The sequence below is a fragment of the Schistocerca nitens genome, chromosome 4, assembly GCF_023898315.1.
Source record: "Schistocerca nitens isolate TAMUIC-IGC-003100 chromosome 4, iqSchNite1.1, whole genome shotgun sequence".
Taxonomy (NCBI): Eukaryota; Metazoa; Arthropoda; class Insecta; order Orthoptera; family Acrididae; genus Schistocerca; species Schistocerca nitens.
This window is the reverse complement of record NC_064617.1, coordinates 895,410,809-895,430,454: the sequence shown is the minus strand read 5'-3', so window position 1 is coordinate 895,430,454 and position 19,646 is coordinate 895,410,809. Positions and strand designations below refer to the sequence as shown.

Genomic DNA, 19,646 nt, shown 5'->3' with positions numbered 1-19,646 from the left:
GCAAAGGAGGCATTCAACAGAAAGAGGAGACTTATGTGGCAAATTAGATGCAGGTCTAAGGCAGTGGTCATCAAACTGTGGCCTGCAGGCCGCATGTGGCCCAGATCATGTTTTCATGCAGCCTGCGACCCTCCTCGGCTTTGCACGGGTAGCATTAATTATCTACTTGCCTGGCATAGCTTTGTTTTGTTTACAGAAACTGCGAGGAATTGTGATTAAAGTCGGGGAAGTAATTAGGTAACTGAAAACCATCCACCACTTTCATTTAATGTGCCACTTGCTGGTGTTCCTCAGCACTAAAGGCATGAGCGGCCTTCTAGGCAACAATGTGAGCCGTGCATCAAACACGCCGCATGCCCATGCCCGCTAATTTTTCTGCGGCAGGCTTGTCCCGCAGCTGCCTTATTGTTAGCTTTGTCGAGTCACTGTGTCAGTTGTGAACTAAGTTTCGGTGCCCCTGAGCGTTTGTTGCGTATTGAGTGTATTTGTGCTCACATTTGGTGATATAATTATTAGTGGAATAAATAATGTCTGATGTACCCTCAAGAACAGTGACTAAGAGGAAACTATGTGAAGAGAAAAGAAGTTTCCATGAAATATGGGAAGAAGAATTTTGCTTTATAAGTGGACACAAAGAAGGTACTGCTACTTGCTTAATATGCCAGGGTACGATTGTGGGACTGAAGAGATACAATTTATTTTGCCACTACACAAGTAAACACAATTCATTTACAGTAGCTTTTCCTTTGAATTCAAATGAAAGAAAGGAAAAAATTGCTCATCTAAAATCTACCATTCGTCATCAACAAAACATTATGTTAGCAGCAGTTGGGCAAAGTGAGGCTGTCACAAGAGCATCATACCAAATGTGTAATATTCTGGCAAAAAGTATTAAAGCTTTCTCTGAAGCTGGATTAGTGAAGCAATGTATGATGACTGTTTCTGAAACTTTGTTTCAAAATTTCTCCAACAGTAAACAAATATCAGCTGAAATAAATAAGCTCACACTTTCAGAATCTACCTGTGGACGTCGTGTAGAAGATATTTCTAAATATATCTTTGAGGCAGTAATTAATAAAGTCAAACTATGAAAATACTTCAGTCTTGTATGTGATTCCAGTATAGGTTTAGCTTTGATGGCTCAGTTTTCATCATTTGTGCGTTACTGCACGAATGATGGGGTAATAGAGGAAGGTTTCTTAACAATTTTAACCATGAAAGGTCACACAATAAGATGTGATTTTGTAGATGCAATTAAAGAATTTGTAAAAAACAAAAACAAAAAAAAAGAAAAAAATTGGCTTATCTATGAGCAAATTAATATCAGTATGTACAGATGGTTGTCCGTCAATGACGGGCATCAACAATGGTTTTGATAGCACTGATTAAGAAGGAATGGAATTTGCCAAATTTACTCTCCATTCAGTGTGTACTGCATAAAGAAAGTTAAGCATGTCAAATTTCAAATACCAAACTTAAGATTGTTATGCAAACGGTTATAAGCGTTATAAATTTCATTCGTGCCCGTGAACTTAATCACCGAAAATTTAAAGAACTTCTGGAGGAATTGCGAGCTTGTTACAGTGATTTTCTCCTACATATTGCTGTCAAATGGCTAAGCAAAGGAAAAGTGCTGGAATGGTTTGTCAATTTGAAATCTGAAATTATTTTATTCTTACAACAAAGGGGCAAAAATTGTCCTGAACTTGATGATGATGAATGGTGGATACCAACAGCTTTTTTGACCGATATTACACAAAAATTCAACATACTTAACTTGGAATTACAAGGACCAAACAAGGTAATTGGGCAAATGACTAACAAAATATTTACATTTGAACCCAAACTGCAATTATATATAAATGAACTCAAAGTAAAAGATCTGTCTAATTTGCCAACTGTTGCTATGCTCCGATCAGGTTTAACTATCGATGAAACTATTTACCAAAACATGAAAGAATATTTGTTTTTTTTTGGAAGAAATAAAAAACAGATTTGCAGATGTTAGAAATATTCGAAGATGTTTCATTCTCGTAGAGAACCCTTGGCATGTTGGACAGGATGATCTCAAATTATTCTGCCAATTTGGATTTCCTAAAACTAATTTGCTAAATGAAATAATCGCACTTCAGCATTACACACAGCTTATAGCTCTGTTTATAGAACATTATGAAACACAACAGTACACTGAATTTTGGAAATGTGTGCCTAACAATTATAAAAATTTATGAGACTGTGCACAGTTCATTTTAACACTATTTCCTTCAACTTACCTTTGTGAAGCTTTATTTTCAAAAATGAAGTACCCGAAAAATAAATATCGTAATTGTTGTCCAGGCATTTAGAAGATACAATGAGGATTGCAAGCAGCCCAAACGGCACAGATATAGACGACTTAGCCAAAAAACTTCAACATCACTAGTCACATTACTGAAGAATTCTATATTTGTATTTACATTTGTTTTGCAATTGTAATGAATAAAAACCAGATTCAATTAGAGACCTGTTGTTGTTGTTATGGTCTTCAGTCCTGAGACTGGTTTGATGCAGCTCTCCATGCTACTCTATCCTGTGCAAGCTTCTTCATCTCCCAGGACGTACTGCAACCTACATCCTTCTGAATCTGCTTAGTGTATTCATCCCTTGGTCTCCCTCTACGATTTTTACCCTCCGCGCTGCCCTCCAATGCTAAATTTGTGATCCCTTGATGCCTCAGGACATGTCCTACCAACCGATCCCTTCTTCTAGTCAAGTTGTGCCACAAACTTCTCTTCTCCCCAATCCTATTCAGTACCTCCTCATTAGTTACGTGATCTACCCACCTTATCTTCAGCATTCTTCTGTAGCACCACATTTCGAAAGCTTCTATTCTCTTCTGGTCCTAACTAGTTATCGTCCATGTTTCACTTCCATACATGGCTACACTCCATACAAATACTTTCAGAAACGACTTCCTGACACTTAAATCTATACTCGATGTTAAATTTCTCTTCTTGAGAAACGCTTTCCTTGCCATTGCCAGTCTACATTTTATATCCTCTCTACTTCGACCATCATCGGTTATTTTACTCCCTAAATAGCAATACTCCTTTACTACTTTAAGTGTCTCATTTCCTAATCTAATTCCCTCAGCATCACCCGACTTAATTTGACTACATTCCATTATCCTCGTTTTGCTTTTGTTGATGTTCATCTTATATCCTCCTTTCAAGACACTGTCCATTCCGTTCAACTGCTCTTCCAAGTCCTTTGCTGTCTCTGACAGAATTACAATGTCATCGGCAAACCTTAAAGTTTTTATTTCTTCTCCATGGATTTTAATACCTACTCCGAATTTTTCTTTTGTTTCTTTTACTGCTTGCTCAATACACAGATTGAACAACATCGGGGAGAGGCTACACCCCGGCCTCACTCCCTTCCCAACCACTGCTTCCCTTTCATGTCCCTCGACTCCTATAACTGCCACCTGGTTTCTGTACAAATTGTAAATAGCCTTTCGCTCCCTGTATTTTAAACCTGCCACCTTCAGAATTTGAAAGAGAGTATTCCAGTCAACATTGTCAAAAGCTTTCTCCAAGTCTACAAATGCTAGAAATGTAGGTTTGCCTTTTCTTAATCTAGCTTCTAAGATAAGTCATAGGGTCAGTATTGCCTCACATGTTCCGATATTTCTACGGAATCCAAACTGATCTTTCCCGAGGTCGGCTTCTACCAGTTTATCCATTCGTCTGTAAAGAATTCGCCTTAGTATTTTGCAGCCATGACTTATAAAACTGATAGTTCAGTAATTTTCACATCTGTCAATGCCTGCTTTCTTTGGGATTGGAATTATTATATTCTTCTTGAAGTCTGAGGGTATTTTGCCTGTCTCATACATTTTGCTCACCTGATGGTAGAGTTTTGTCAGGACTGGCTCTCCCAGGGATGTCAGTAGTTCTAATGGAATGTTGTCTACTCCCGGGGCCTTGTTTCGACTTAGGTCTTTCAGTGCTCTATCAAACCTTTCACGCAGTATGATATCTCCCATTTCGTCTTCATCTACATCCTCTTCCATTTCTATAACATTGCCCTCAAGTACATCGCCCTTGTATAGACTCTATATACTCCTTCCACCTTTCTGTTTTCCCTTCTTTGCTTAGAACTGGGTTTCCATCTGAGCTCTTGATATTCATACACATGGTTCTCTTTTCTCCAAAGGTCTCTTTAATTTTCCTGTAGGCATTATCTATCTTACCCCTAGTGAGATATGTGTCTACATCCTTACATTTGTCCTCTAGCCATCACTGCTTAGCCATTTTGCACTTCCTGTCAATCTCATTTTTGAGACGTTTGTATTCCTTTTTGCCTGCTTCATTTACTGCATTTTTATATTTTCTCCTTTCTTCAATTAAATTCAATATTTTTTCTGTCACCCAAGATTTCTACTAGCCCTCGTCTTTTTACCTACTTGATCCTCTGCTGGCTTCACTACTTCATCCCTCAAAGCTACCCATTCTTCTTCTAATGTATTTCTTTCCCCCATTCCTGTCAATTGTTCCCTTATGCTATCCCTGAAACTCTGTACAACCTCTGGTTTAGTCAGTTTATCCAGGTCCCATCTCCTTTGATTCCCACCTTTTTGCAGTTTCTTCAGTTTTAATCTACAGTTCATTACCAATAGAGATTGTGGTCAGAGTCCACATCTGCCCCTGGAAATGTCTTATAATTTAAAACCTGTTTGCTAAATCTCTGTCTTACCATTATGTAATCTATCTGAAACCTGTCAGTATCTCCAGGCTTCTTCCATGTATACAACCTTCTTTTATGATTCTTGAACCAAGTGTTAGCTATGATTAAGTTGTGCTCTGTGCAAAATTCCACCAGGCGACTTCCTCTTTCATTTCTTAACTCCAATCCTGTAGCTTTCTTATATAGCCCGTTGCATGTGCAGTGCATCTGTCCTTTACTAATTTTTTAAATTTTTTATTTATTTCTACATTTTTTGAAAGTTTGAGATTAATGCAATCATAATAAAGTTTTTGTGGCCATTTGAATAATTTAATATAATATTTTAATAATAGATCCATCTCATCTTGCATGAAAGTACTTTAAAATAAATTTCAGGAACAAGATACACTGATCCCAGAATTGTTTATGGTAGTGGCTCAAAATTACTAATGATTCCCTTCCTTCCCTTCACCCTTCATATACTCCTGCCTAGCTACACGAATATTGTAAGATTATGCAAGTCATGTGAATTTTATTTTCACAGAGATAATTAAACTGGAATGAACTAGTCAGATGCACTGTATATTTTTTCCAGTTTATTGAAATTTGATCAGCAGCATTTTATGCAGTTTTCAAAACTTGTCTTGTGACAGCCAGAGCGAGAGCACCAGCAGCAGCGAGTACTGTTTGTATAAAGCGTTTATTTTGCATTTTGTTTACGACCTTCCACTAAGGAAGGGATTCTATTAGTGTTTATCTGCTCTGCATAGAAACTAACAGTTCTTGATCGTTAGGAGAGAAATTTATTTTGTACTTACTTGCTGCGCTTAGCTTTTAAATAGTTTTTCTGGGAAAACCTAGCGTAGTTTTCGCGTCTCGTATTTCAGTGAGTGTTTCTTGATTATCAGAGTAGCTCATCAGAAGATTATCTTGGGAATTTGTCACCGTATAGAGTAGGGTAAACATAGTCATGTGTAGGGACTGTGGTTGTTGTGAGCGGACGCAAGGAGAATTGGCCACTCTTCGGGGGCAGGTGGAGGCTTTGTCTGTTAGGCTCATCAAGCTCGAGGCGCAGGCGTCGGCTCGTAGTGGCGTTGGGGCAACTGTGGTGAGACCTATGCCTACATCGGTGGCCTTGGAATCACATGGAACCCCTGATGTCGCTGCGTCTTCCGGCAGTGAGCATCTTACCGGTCAGCCATCACTCCAGGGTGAATGGCGGACAGTGGTGGGCTCGCGCGTGCCTGGCCGAAAGGCGAAGGTGGGATCTGGCCACGTGGCAGCTGCCTTACCCCTTTCCAACAGGTACGGGGTGCTTCCTAGTGGTGATGACATCGTTTCCGAGCCACCACAGGATGCCTCGCCTGTTGGGCTAGTGGCCGATTCTCCGGCAAGGTCCCGACAGTCACAGAGGGCGGGCCTATTAGTTATAGGGAGCTCCAACGTTAGGCGGGTTATGGAGCCCCTCAGGAAAATAGCGGGTAGGTCGGGGAAGAATGCCAGTGTGCACTCGGTGTGCTTGCCGGGGGGTCTCGTCCGTGATGTGGAGGAGGCCCTTCCGGCAGCTATTGAACGCACTGGGTGTGACCGGCTGCAGATAGTAGCACATGTCGGAACGAATGACGCCTGCCGCTTGGGTTCTGAGGCCATCCTTGGTTCCTTCCGGCGGCTGGCTGATTTGGTGAAGACAACCAGCATCGCACGCGGAGTGAAAGCTGAGCTTAATATCTGCAGCATAGTGCCCAGAGTCGATCGCGGTCCTCTGGTTTGGAGCTGTGTGGAGGGTCTAAACCAGAGGCTCAGACGACTCTGCGACTATAATGGTTGCAAATTTATCGACCTCCGTTATTGGGTGGAGAACTGTAGGGCCCCCCTAGACAGGTCAGGCGTGCATTACACACCGGAAGCAGCTACTAGGGTAGCAGAGTACGTGTGGCGTGCACACGGGGTTTTTTTAGTTTAGAGGGACCCCCCCTTGGGCGAAACGATAAAATACCTGACGGCTTACCAGAGAGAACATCAGCATCGTTGATAAAGAACGTCCGTCCTCAGAGACCAAAAACAGGAAAAGTTAACGTAATATTGGTAAACTGCAGGAGTATCCAGGGCAAGGTTCCTGAATTAGTATCGCTTATTGAAGGAAATAGTGCGCATATAGTATTAGGAACGGAAAGTTGGTTAAAACCGGAAGTGAACAGTAACGAAATCCTAGACACAGAATGGAATATATACCGCAAGGATAGGATAAACGCCAATGGTGGAGGAGTATTTATAGCAGTAAAGAATTCAATAATATCCAGTGAAGTTATTAGCGAATGCGAATGTGAAATAATCTGGGTTAAGTTAAGTATCAAAGGTGGGTCAGATATGATAGTCGGATGCTTCTATAGACCACCTGCATCAGCAACCGTAGTAGTTGAGCGCCTCAGAGAGAACCTGCAGAACGTCGTGAAGAAGTTTCGTGATCATACTATTGTAATAGGGGGAGACTTCAATCTACCAGGTATAGAATGGGATAGTCACACAATCAGAACTGGAGCCAGGGACAGAGACTCTTGTGACATTATCCTGACTGCCTTGTCCGAGAATTACTTCGAGCAGATAGTTAGAGAACCAACTCGTGAAGCTAACGTTTTAGACCTCATAGCAACAAATAGACCGGAACTTTTCGACTCCGTGAATGTAGAAGAGGGTATCAGTGATCATAAGTCAGTGGTTGCATCAATGACTACAAGTGTAATAAGAAATGCCAAGAAAAGAAGGAAAATATATTTGCTTAACAAGAGTGATAGGGCACAAATCGCAGAATATCTGAGTGACCACCATCAAACGTTCATTTCTGAGGAAGAGGATGTGGAACAAAAATGGAAAAAATTCAGAAACATCGTCCAGTACGCCTTAGATAAGTTCGTACCGACTAAGGTCCAAAGCGAGGGGAAAGATCCACCGTGGTATAACAATCATGTACGAAAGGTACTACGGAAACAAAGAAAGCTTCATCATAGGTTTAAGAGTAGTCGAATCATAGCTGATAAGGAAAAGCTGAACGAAGCGAAAAAGAGCGTAAAGAGAGCAATGAGAGAAGCATTCAACGAATTCGAACATAAAACATTGGCAAACAATCTAAACAAGAACCCTAAAAAGTTTTGATCATATGTAAAATCGGTAAGCGGATCTAAATCCCCTATTCAGTCACTCGTTGACCACGATGGCACCGAAACAGAGGACGACCGAAGAAAGGCAGAAATACTGAATTCAGTGTTCCGAAACTGTTTCACTGCGGAAAATCGTAACACGGTCCCTGACTTCAGCCGTCGCACGGACGCCAAAATGGAAAATATTGAAATAAACGATATCGGAATTGAAAAACAACTGCTATCACTTAGTAGCGGAAAAGCATCTGGACCAGACGAGATACCCGTAAGATTCTACAGTGATTATGCTAAAGAACTTGCCCCCTTTCTATCAGCAATTTATCGTAGATCTCTGGAAGAACGTAAAGTACCTAGCGACTGGAAGAAAGCACAGATCGTTCCCATTTTCAAGAAGGGTCATAAATCAGATGCGAATAATTATAGGCCTATTTCGCTTACGTCAATCTGTTGTAGAATAATGGAACATGTTTTATGTTCTCGTATTATGACGTTCTTAGATAATACAAATCTCCTTCATCATAACCAACATGGATTCCGCAAACAGAGATCATGTGAAACTCAGCTCGCCCTATTTGTCCAAGAAATTCACAGTGCCGTAGACACTGGCGAGCAGATTGATGCCGTATTCCTGGACTTCAGGAAGGCATTTGATACAGTTCCGCACTTACGTTTAGTGAAAAAAATACGAGCTTACGGAATATCGGACCAGGTTTGTGATTGGATTCAGGATTTCCTAGAAGAAAGAACACAACATGTCATTCTTAACGGTTCAAAATCTGCAGATGTAGAGGTAATTTCCGGAGTACCGCAAGGAAGCGTGATAGGACCTTTATTGTTTACAATATACATAAATGACTTAGTTGACAACATCGGTAGCTCCGTGAGGCTATTTGCAGATGACACGGTTGTCTACAAGAAAGTAGCAACATCAGAAGACTCGTACGTACTCCAGGAAGACCTGCAGAGGATTAATGAATGGTGCGACAGCTGGCAGCTTTCCCTAAACGTAGATAAATGTAATATAATGCGCATACATAGGGGCAGAAATCCATTCCAGTACGATTATGCCATAGGTGGTAAATCATTGGAAGCGGTAACGACCGTAAAATACTTAGGAGTTACTATCCGGAGCGATCTGAAGTGGAATGATCACATAAAACAAATAGTGGGAAAAGCAGGCGCCAGGTTGAGATTCATAGGAAGAATTCTAAGAAAATGTGACTCATCGACGAAAGAAGTAGCTTACAAAACGCTTGTTCGTCCGATTCTTGAGTATTGCTCATCAGTATGGGACCCTTACCAGGTTGGATTAATAGAAGAGATAGACATGATCCAGCGAAAAGCAGCGCGATTCGTCATGGGGACATTTAGTCAGCGCGAGAGCGTTACGGAGATGCTGAACAAGCTCCAGTGGCGGACACTTCAAGAAAGGCGTTACGCAATACGGAGAGGTTTATTATCGAAATTACGAGAGAGCACATTCCGGGAAGAGATGGGCAACATATTACTACCGCCCACATATATCTCGCGTAATGATCACAACGAAAAGATCCGAGAAATTAGAGCAAATACGGAGACTTACAAGCAGTCGTTCTTCCCACGCACAATTCGTGAATGGAACAGGGAAGGGGGGATCAGATAGTGGTACAATAAGTACCCTCCGCCACACACCGTAAGGTGGCTCGCGGAGTATAGATGTAGATGTAGATGTAGGTGACAGTCATTCTGTGAAAGTCTGTGAATGGCACATGTCATCATTGACTCATGCTACCACAACAATTATTCCAGTCAGTCTTAACACTTGACTCCTGTGAAGACTGACTAAAAATGTAATTGTTGACAACGTGACAACTACTTGTATGTCTCCTACAAATATATCCCTCATAATCTAATAGTTGTCAAACCGGCAGATGGGTATTTAAAAATCTTTTTTCCCTGTATTGCAGAATTTTGGTGTCATAAACATGGCTTATTGTTGTCAGCAACTGCAAAGCAATGTTATTTGGCAAAGGAGTCACATACATCCAACAGTTGCGAGTGGTTTGTTTCTGAAAGTACTATTTCATTTTAACAGGTGCTAATGCTTACAGTTTCTGAAGAACGATAAATGATATATATCCAAATCTGGTGAAGAATAAATGGTTTGCAGCTGTCGGCTGTACCTGTCACCTTCGTCAAATGAAAAGTATTCCAAGAATTGTAATTAGGAGTGCGTAAAGTTGTTCTATCACCGTTACAGATGCCACTTGGTACAGGGGCAGATAGATTTGTTGTTGCGGTGGGAGGGGACATAATAACAGAAATGTTTTCTTGTTTGTTTCCCAGTGCTGACAACAAGTGGGTGCCTGTGCCTCGTACCAATTATCTGCTATTGTTTCAAGTGTGTTGGATTCACGAATAAGCATTATAGAGATGGTCATATGTGGTATATATTTGTTAAAAGAAATAATTAGTCTTTAGCTCTTAAAGATGGTGAGTGAGGGGAAAGTCGAGATGGATGACAGAGAGTGAGGAAAGGAAGAGACAGAATAGCATAAGATTGGAATAAATACATATCTAGTCAATGCCAGGTACCTCATCTAGTATGAAATAAAATGAAGGCTGTTGTAGTTTAGTCAAGTGAGTTGAAGGAAAATGACTTTCAAAACATATGGAAAACAGTTGTGATCGTGTCTCATGTTACATAATACATTTAAGTATAAGTCCATTTGCTGTTATTAACCATCCGTTCACAAAGACAATGCAGCAAAATTTCGTTGGGAAATTACAGTGTTACAATTTATGAGTCGTTGTGGGTGGCAACAATCTGAAACAGAGAACATCCTACACGTAGTGGTCCGAATGGTATCGACTTTAACGATAAGTGCTAGAAAGTCAGTGGTAAACCTCTCTCTTCTTTACTATAGCTAGTCTGTTGGAGATTCATAACACATCATTTACATGGTTTACCAGTTAATAAAAAGACCTGGAAATCTGCGGCCCGAGGTGCCACATAATATTGTTACTTTTGGCCCTTGAGCAAACAAGTTTGACGACCACTGGTCTAAGGAAAAGACTTGGCAAATTTTTTGTGTGGAGTGTGGCACTATATGGGGCAGAAACTTGGACGCTGAGACGAGAGGATGAAAAAGGTTAGAAGCATTTGAGATTTGGATGTGGAGGGGAATGGAGAGAATAAGCTGGATGGAAAGAGTGAGTAATGAAAGAGTATTAGAAAGTGATGGTGAGAGATGTCTGCTAAAGGTTGTAAGAGAAAAGAAAAAGAACTGGTTGGGACATTCATTGAGAAGGGAGTGCTTGCTAGCAGATGCTTTGGAAGGATCAGTTTGTGGGAGAAGACTGAGAGGAAGAAGGAGATACAAGATGACAGGCGACATAAAGGGAAGGGGAAATTATGCAGACCTGAAGAGGATGGCGGAAGACTGGACAGCCTAGAGAACTACCATGTGAAAACCTGCCTTTTGGCAGAACACTGATGATGGTGATGATGATGATGATGATTATGTTATTGTTGTTAAAGTAAATGTTGAATGGCTTCAGTGTTCACCAAAGAAAAGTTTATTTGAATCAATTCGAGGAGTACATCACGAGACATTGTAGCATACTATGTGAAGTCCGCACTCACAAATTTCTCATCACAATCTTTTCTAAATAGTACGCAACATTTATTTCAACAAAAGTCAGTACAAAACAAGAATTAAATGTGGCATCATAAGCCTGGAAATAGGTGAAAGAACCTGTTGTAGATAAAGGAATTGCACAGTTCACCACTTAATGTATAAGGAGATCAATGCAGAACATTCGCATAGGCAAGACTGAAGTGGCAGGCTGAGGCTAGATTGGCCTTTTATCGTCCCTGGCAACCACCCACTTAAAGTGATAGGCAGCTGCAGACCTTGTACCAGGTAGTTTGCAGTTTCTCTGATAAATGCTGCAAGACCTTTAGCTATCACCAAGATGGCTCTACCAGCCTTTCCCTAAGGAAGATGGGATGCCATATCCATGGCCATTTGCCAACTACTTCTATTACCAGACATAACAACTGCGACCGGTGGGTTGCCATATTCCAGTTATATGCTGGATCAGCATATGCATCGGTAGTTCCAGCTGGCAAATGTGCTCCATGTATGTAAATGTTCTGCACAACAATCGAAATATGCTGGTTTTTTCTCCACAACATCTTCAGCAGCTGTCACATGAGGCTTTGTAGCTGGTAGAGCATATCCCAGCGACCATGGTGTTGTAAGCAGGTCATGTAGTTGTTTGCGCCATACAGGTATTTGTCTGCCTTGCTATTTAAACACCATTCAGTGACTAGAAGGTAGCTTTCACTTACACACTGGGCTTTGCAGTGGCCACACCCAGCAGTCTCTCCTTCAGTACGCAAGTGTTTGCTCCAGGCTCATGCTGACCATTCCTGGTGGCTCATCAGTTGGAGCACGTGCTCACCTTCTAAGCTACACTTGCGCTCTGGGCTGTATACTAGCTGCTCCTAGTGGCTCATTGTAGTGCCCATCTGATAGCACTGACCTTGATGCCAAACTCATGGCCTACCAGAGTTGCCCAGCAATGGATTTTCTCTGTAATTTCTACAGGAACCACCATACCTTATCCCTTGTGTGAGGCCATACCCTAAGCTTCTTCTCTTCTTGCAGCTATGTGGCACACCCTTTCACCTACCTGAAATCCATCTTCCTTCTTCCCTCCACAGGTGCTTTTGCACGCCTGGTGCACTCCTGTTTGCCCCCTGGGCCCAAACCTCAACCTTGCATGCCAAGATGCTCTTATAAGGTGCTCTCGCTCTACTCCGTGCAAGGTGCTTCGCCCGTTCTCCATGCATGTCATATTCCTGTGCTTCTCTGTGAGTCCCAGTCCTGTCTATGAACTTCATCTGCAAAAGGTTGCTCTTTCCCTCCAGGCACTGCTGCAATGTTCCACATTCCTGCCACCAGCAATGCAGTACTGGCCGGTGCTTGGACTGCATGTATATAAAATTTCCGGACAATAACCAAAACATACCGGCATTTTGCCCATGGTATCTCCTGCAGCCATTGCATGAGGTGCCAGCCTCACCGCCAGCAGAGTGTGCTTCAATGACTGTGACACTACAAGCAAGTCATATGCTCCATGTGAATATCCATCACCCTGCCTGTTGAAATGCCACTCAGAGACTAGCAGGCAGCATTTGCTTATGCTCCAGGCTTTACGTTGGCCACACTCAGTGATCTTCTCTTTGGAGAACAAGCATTCGCGCCATGCTCACACTGGCTGTGCCCGGGATCTCATCATTCAGAGCCCACTCTCACCTTCCAAGCTAAGTTCACACTCTGGGCTCTATGCCGGCTGTGCCCAGTGCCTCATTGGTTGGAGCTGCGCCTGGGTCACCATAGCATCCACCTGATAGCAGTTCCATCACTGACTTGTACTTCAGCCAATATTAGTGGATTCAAAGGACAATTACTTACCAAGTGTTAACTATGCTTGTAACTCACAAAGAACTGTGAACTGTGTAAGCATGTAGTGCTGATGCTGCGGATGCAGAACACAAATTACACTGAACTTGTCAAAGTAATTAACCCCTTAACCTAACAATTTTTCTGTAAATGTTTTTCCAAAAATTTCCAATTTTTTATTGCTGAATTTTAAACTTTATTATGATTATAGGTTATTGCAAACAGTAGTTTGACATATTATTCACTTCAAGGATAATTAGAGAACACTGAGAAAGGTTATGTTAAAACCCTAAGTATAGTTACTGTTTCTAAAAAAATAACTCCACATAGAACAAAATGTCTTAGGACTGAATATTTTAGTTGAATCTTGTTCAAATCTGATTGTAGTGTTTTTGATAAACAGTAAGCATTAAATAATACACTTTTGGACAATATTCATCTTCATATGTTTGTGATTGTGTGAAAGGCTCTGAAGCGTGGTACAATAGCCCACAAAGCTACATCACAGTCTTCACACAAATATCATAGCTCCCTCCTATTTTTCTTCCCATTTACATCCCAAACTTGGCTGCACATTCCACATATTTTGGTAGGATTCTGCTTTGCAGTAGCTGGGACGAATGATGGGAAGTGACGGTCAGTTAGACAAATACAATTGGTGCTCATGGATAGATGACATGCTACTTTCAAAGAAAATTCCTTCCTGTGACATTTGGCTGTCATCTTCTCAATCACTGCCACAGGAAAATTGAGAACATTCTTTGCTCCTCCCAGTTTCTTGTACAAGCTGAATGAATTCCAGAGAGCCAGTTTAAGTGGATGGAAACATTTTTTTGTAGTATTTTTTCCTCTTTTTCCATGTTAATGGATTGTTTGCTATTTGCTGGTCAACATTACCCACTTCTCCCTTTTTGTTGTTATATGATATGGCTGTGTTGGTTTTGTTATTTGTTTACCCCTTTTATTTACATTTTTCATATCTGCATTGTGGATATTGCTCAAAATGGACACATCACACTCGTCTTTGCATCTAATTGCTATAACCTCAACCCCCTGAAAAGCAACAATATCTCCCTTGAAGTTCTTACTGTGAAAGTTTTTTAAAAAGGGCAGTGCCATATATGTCAGTTTTCTTAGCAATGAGGAGACCTGCCACTTGCGGAGAGGAGTAGAAATTATCAACTGTGAGGCAACAAAATGTGTTGAGAAAAGGGGTTTCATTAGGTTCAATAGTGACTGGGGCAGATCTTTATATTCATTATCTAATCTTGGGACCTTACTTGTATATCTAATTATACTTGGTCTCCACAACATGTTGGTCTTCATTCCAGCTCTTGCTCCCTTTTGCATTAGATGCTGCACCCAACCTAATGTCCCTTCATACAACGTAAGACTCTCATCTATGGTAACATCCCTCTCTGGAGTACAAAGTAATTTTAATTTATTATTGAGATGTTCTGAAATGGACCAGATTTTGTTCAGCTTTGGCTGTGGATGGATAGCAGGCTCATATCCTGAGTTGCCCGTAAAATAAAGGCATTTCTTTAGCATCAAAAATCATTTGTAGCTAAGTAACTGGCATAATATTGGAGTTGCAAGTAGTGGATGTTATACCAATACATCTGGTAGCTTTCCTTCTTTATAATACTTTGTAACAGTATTATGCTAAAGAAGATTCATATATCATCAGTGTTTGTGTCCTTCCAACCAGCAATGTTCTTGTATCACGAATATCTATTAGTCTCAGTGACTACAACATTCACCAACTCATCATCGATTATTTTATTTATATTTTCCATCACATTTGAAAAAATCATTTTGTGTGAAATCTGAATTCCAGTAAAGGGAATTGCCAGAAGTGTGGGATGCAATTCTGTGGTCATGTGTATTTAATACATTTTGTGAGCCTGGAAAAACTAACATCACTTGAATCATTTTTTTGTTTTGTTATCGCTTCGCTAACACTGCCAGTGTCGTAAGTGCTACTTTCTGAACCACTAAATTCCATATCAAACTCACCAATCTCCATAACGAAAAAATGAGGGGAAAAAGATTGTCAAGATACATGAGTATTCTTGGGCTTTTAAGTTTTTATAAAATTAAAATCCTGAGTATTCTCAGTAAGTGGTTAAAATTCTTGCCACAGAAGTTGTGTATTGCATATCAGTGTTGATCATTCAGTATTTGTTATTTATATGAGAATGATAATTCTGAGAGCATTTGTCATGTTGGGAGAACAACAATCCAACTGCGTCAGGACGGTTGCAGGACAAATATCAAGTACTGAACAATTATCTGTGTGAACGTTAAAAGTGTGTGTGTGTTTGTTCCACACACATGATTTCATTTGAACCAAGTGATGTACATTTTAACTGTAGACATTCCAGTGGATTAAGTGGCAGAAGTGTATGAATGATTACATTGATTATGTACAATATTAGAGAAGGAAAGTTGCTACTCACCATATAGTGGAGATGCTGAGTCGTGATAGGCACAACAAAAAGATTCACAAAATTGCTTTCGGCCATTAAGGCCTTTGTCAGCACTAGACACACACACACATACACACATACACACACACACACACACACACACACACACACACACACACACACACACACACAAAACACACACACACACACACACACTCATACTCATGCAAACGCAACTTGCACACACATCTGCCATTTTGTGATATTAGCTGTGCACAGTGCAGCCCTAAACATAGAGTTTGATTAGCAGAATATATTTGGATCTTGTCTGATAAACTTTGATCTCATTGTGTCTCCCCAAATTGTTAAACGATCCACATTACAGGATTCCACTTCTAGTAGGCAGTGAGAGAAGCAAGAAGACAGCCACAGGAAACCAGGGATGCAGTTGTAAAATATCTACCCTTTGTCCCTGTGTTTATGTTGCTTGTTTAGTATTCAAAATGAGAAGAGCAGTTGAAATTCAGTGTTAATCCTCCAAGCATTTTGAAAGTTTCATTCTTTAGCAACCATCAGATGTTAGCCTATTTATGCTGCCTGCAGAAATACATTGTCCTTTAGATAGGAGCCATACAAGTGTTACAACAGACATTGTAGCAGTTACACAGATGAATATTATATTTTCCATGGAGATACCATATCCTTAATTTTACCAGTAGCAAAGTTGTTGTCATGCAAGAGTCTAATGCATATAGATGCCAGAAAGTGGGGCAGAGTTGATATGACGGAAGTCCAAAACATTGTGAAATGAATGAACAGCAAAAGAAAAGATAGTTGCTACTTACACTGACCTTCAGTACTCTAAAGTTTCCTGAGTTTGTAACAACTGGGGTCATCTGATAAAAATTGATTAGATCCATCCCTAACTCAGTGCACTGTTTCAGTAACCGTCTGCACTATGGAGACACTACCAGAATGTAGAAAATTTCACCAAGCACGTGAAGGGTGAAATGTTGCTCATATCTTCACTAGTCCGTGTTAATTGCTGAGGCAGTCATACTGTCTGGAGTCATTACCATCAACCACTTATTAATGAAAAAAAAAATTCAGGAGATAAAATTTAGAAGGAGAATACAGTATTCAAAAGCATCCCCCCCCCCCTCCCTTTCCCTTTCACAAACACCATTAGTATGGGGCTTCACACTGCTAGAAGATGTAGAGGTCTTCTGAATATGGGGTTTACCATATTGTAAGTGCACAGGAATGTGCAGGTGTTCATTGCACCTTCAGTTGGTAAATTCTGTACTGAGCTACGAGGGTCATTCAGTAAGTAATGCAACACTTTTTTCCCAGTGAAGGATAGTTTTATTCATGATTTAAAGGCACCATATTGTTTCTCAATTCTTTAGCTGTGAAATCCTGTTTTTCAGCATAATCTCCATTCAGTTCTATGGCCTTACACCACCATAATCTGGAAGCTCTACTGGTCTGCATTTTGGACAAGTTCTTGCTGCATCAGTAACTTCCCCATCATTGCTGCAGTGCTGCCTGCAGAGTCATTCCTTCAATGGCCTTAACAAGGTGGAATTGAGATCTGGGCTGTAAGATGGTTGAGGAAGAACAGTCCATCGAAGTTTTGTGATCTCTTGGGTGCACACATTTGTGTGTGACCTTGCATTATTGTGGAAAGTGCATTCATTTTTTGTGGTCACAAACAGGCTCTAAACATTTCTTCAATCTTCTGAGAGTCTACGGGAGACTGTGGAGTTGTTTGATTGAGTCTTGGAACACCGTAGCCACAACTTTACCAGTTGAGGATACTATTTCGAACTTTTTCTTCGAAGGAGATGTGTGGTGCCTTTCAATGGATTACTGTTTTGTTTCCGGCTCAAAGTGGTGGCTCTATGTTCCATCACCTGTGACAGTGTTTCCCAAGAAACTACCTCTGTCAGCCTCATAATGACCAAGCAGCACATCACAAATGTTTCTGCTTCACTTATTATGCTCTTCAGTTGTGCTTAAGGAACCCAGCAGGCACAAGCCTTTGAATGCACTAACAAATGGACTAGTGAGTCAGCACCACCAACAGAGAAGTCAAGTTAAGTGCTGAGTTGCTCGATTGTTATTCATCAGTCTCCTCAAACAAGTATGTCTGCATATTGCTACATTGCAGAGGTCATGGTTATGAGTGGCTGGCTTGCTCATGAGTGATCAGACAGATTTCCTTCTCTTGTTGTGCTGATGACAGATGCTTCACCCAGCAACTTACCATGAATTTATCCACTGCCTGGTGTCCATAAATATTCTGTAAATGCCTGTGAATATTTGCGATCGTCTCATTTTCTGCCAAAAAAATAAATAAATAATAGCAGTTTCTCTTCTTTCGTTGGAATGCCTTTCAGTTGCAGACATCATTCAGAAGACCGGTTATACTCTGCTGTCTACTGGGAGTTACTGGAAAACATATGAGATGACATGAGTATAATTAAGAATGTCACAAACAAAATTACAGTTTTAGGGAACCAAAACTGGCCAAGGAAAAAATGTATTGCATTGCTTATTGAACTCTTATAAGTGATTTGGCTGCAAAAGAAAATGACATTACAAAAATTAAGTGCTTTTTGAGCCATATGTATGGCTCAAACAAATCATTTCTTTCAGTGACCAAAACAGATTGCTAACTGCAAACTTTACCAACTGGAGGTACCACGAACATTTCCACATATACATGTGCTTGTGGTGGGAGCAGTACATGCTTTGTCACACATTCAGAAGATGTAGATTTTCTGTCAGCAACAATAGGTGCTTGGAGAGGAGGGACTGATTCAGGGAACATATAGTAACCCTATGATACAGGAGCAACTGCTAAGAGGATGGTGTTGGTAGGGAGTGGTATGTATAATTTACAAAGATGGGTTTAACCCTCCAGCTCTCTCTCTCTCTCTCTCTCTCTCTCTCTCTCTCTCTCTCCCCCCCCTCCCCCTCCCTCCCCCCATGACTTCCTTTCCATAGTCCCTATAATCCCATAACATGTGTGTGTCAAAAAATTTAATGTGTCTTGTAAACTATAACACAATTGCCCGACCTATGTTAAGATGTCTGACACTGTCTACAAGTGCCCAAATCCTTGTATGTTCCACTATAAAATGGGAGCTGTGTTATTCGCGGGATTTTGTATTGTCTTTACATCTAGCTTTCCACTGAGGTGTTCATGTTGTGACACAATGGCGTTTTTGTTGTGTCTTTCTGGTCCGCTCCAACATTTCAATGACCATACCTTATGCCTTAATCTTCATCAGACACACAAGACTTATATATCATGGAATTGCTTCTGAATTGTTCTCTGTTATTGATTTTTCAAGACGTGCTACATCCCATGTGCACTTCTGCAGTGGCCAGTTCCAGATCTGGACACACCTGCTATGTAGAGCAGCGCTCAAAACAAAGCTACCAATGTAGGTGCTTTAGCATGGCAAGCTGGACAGTCTACAGGCAACTATGTTTGAACATACAGACATTTCAGTATGGGTTTATCTTGTTACCAACATGATCCATGCCACTGATGCATCCATGTGTCTCAGGACAACTTGGAAGATAGACTCTTCCCTGGTGGATAGGTGCACAACACTGCAGAGGTTCAAGCACATACCACCAGCTGAGATACTATGGAGGAGAGCAAGAAGAGATTGCAACAGAATTTCCGGAACTCATGATTTGTTTCAGTAATCCATTAATTTTATGAGAGATCATCAGAAATATTTCAAGCAGAGGTGAAAGGTGTTGTGTTACTCCTGTAATGGTAAATGATATGCTCCAAATGAACGATGGAGATGTCCACACAGTGATGGACCATTTCACTTGAGTAACCACTGACATCAGCTAGGGTGCAGCTTTCCATT

At 40.8% G+C, this 19,646-nt stretch overlaps 1 protein-coding gene across 1 annotated transcript; it reads left to right on the top strand.

The window, feature by feature from the left end:
* Window positions 1-1,486: 1,486 nt before the first annotated feature.
* Window positions 1,487-2,231, top strand: LOC126252647 (general transcription factor II-I repeat domain-containing protein 2-like). The gene is made up of 2 exons (XM_049953550.1): window positions 1,487-1,919; window positions 1,981-2,231. Exons 1-2 carry the CDS (start codon window positions 1,487-1,489, stop codon window positions 2,229-2,231), a joined length of 684 nt encoding a protein of 227 aa, XP_049809507.1.
* The last annotated feature ends 17,415 nt before the right edge of the window (window positions 2,232-19,646 follow it).

Coding starts and splice junctions, on each gene's coding strand:
- LOC126252647 (XM_049953550.1), top strand. CDS start 1,487: ATGCAAACGGTTATAAGCGTTATAAATTTCATTCGTGCCCGTGAACTT. Junction 1,920..1,980: donor TGTTGCTATGCTCCGATCAG/GTTTAACTATCG, acceptor TTTTTTTGGAAG/AAATAAAAAACAGATTTGCA.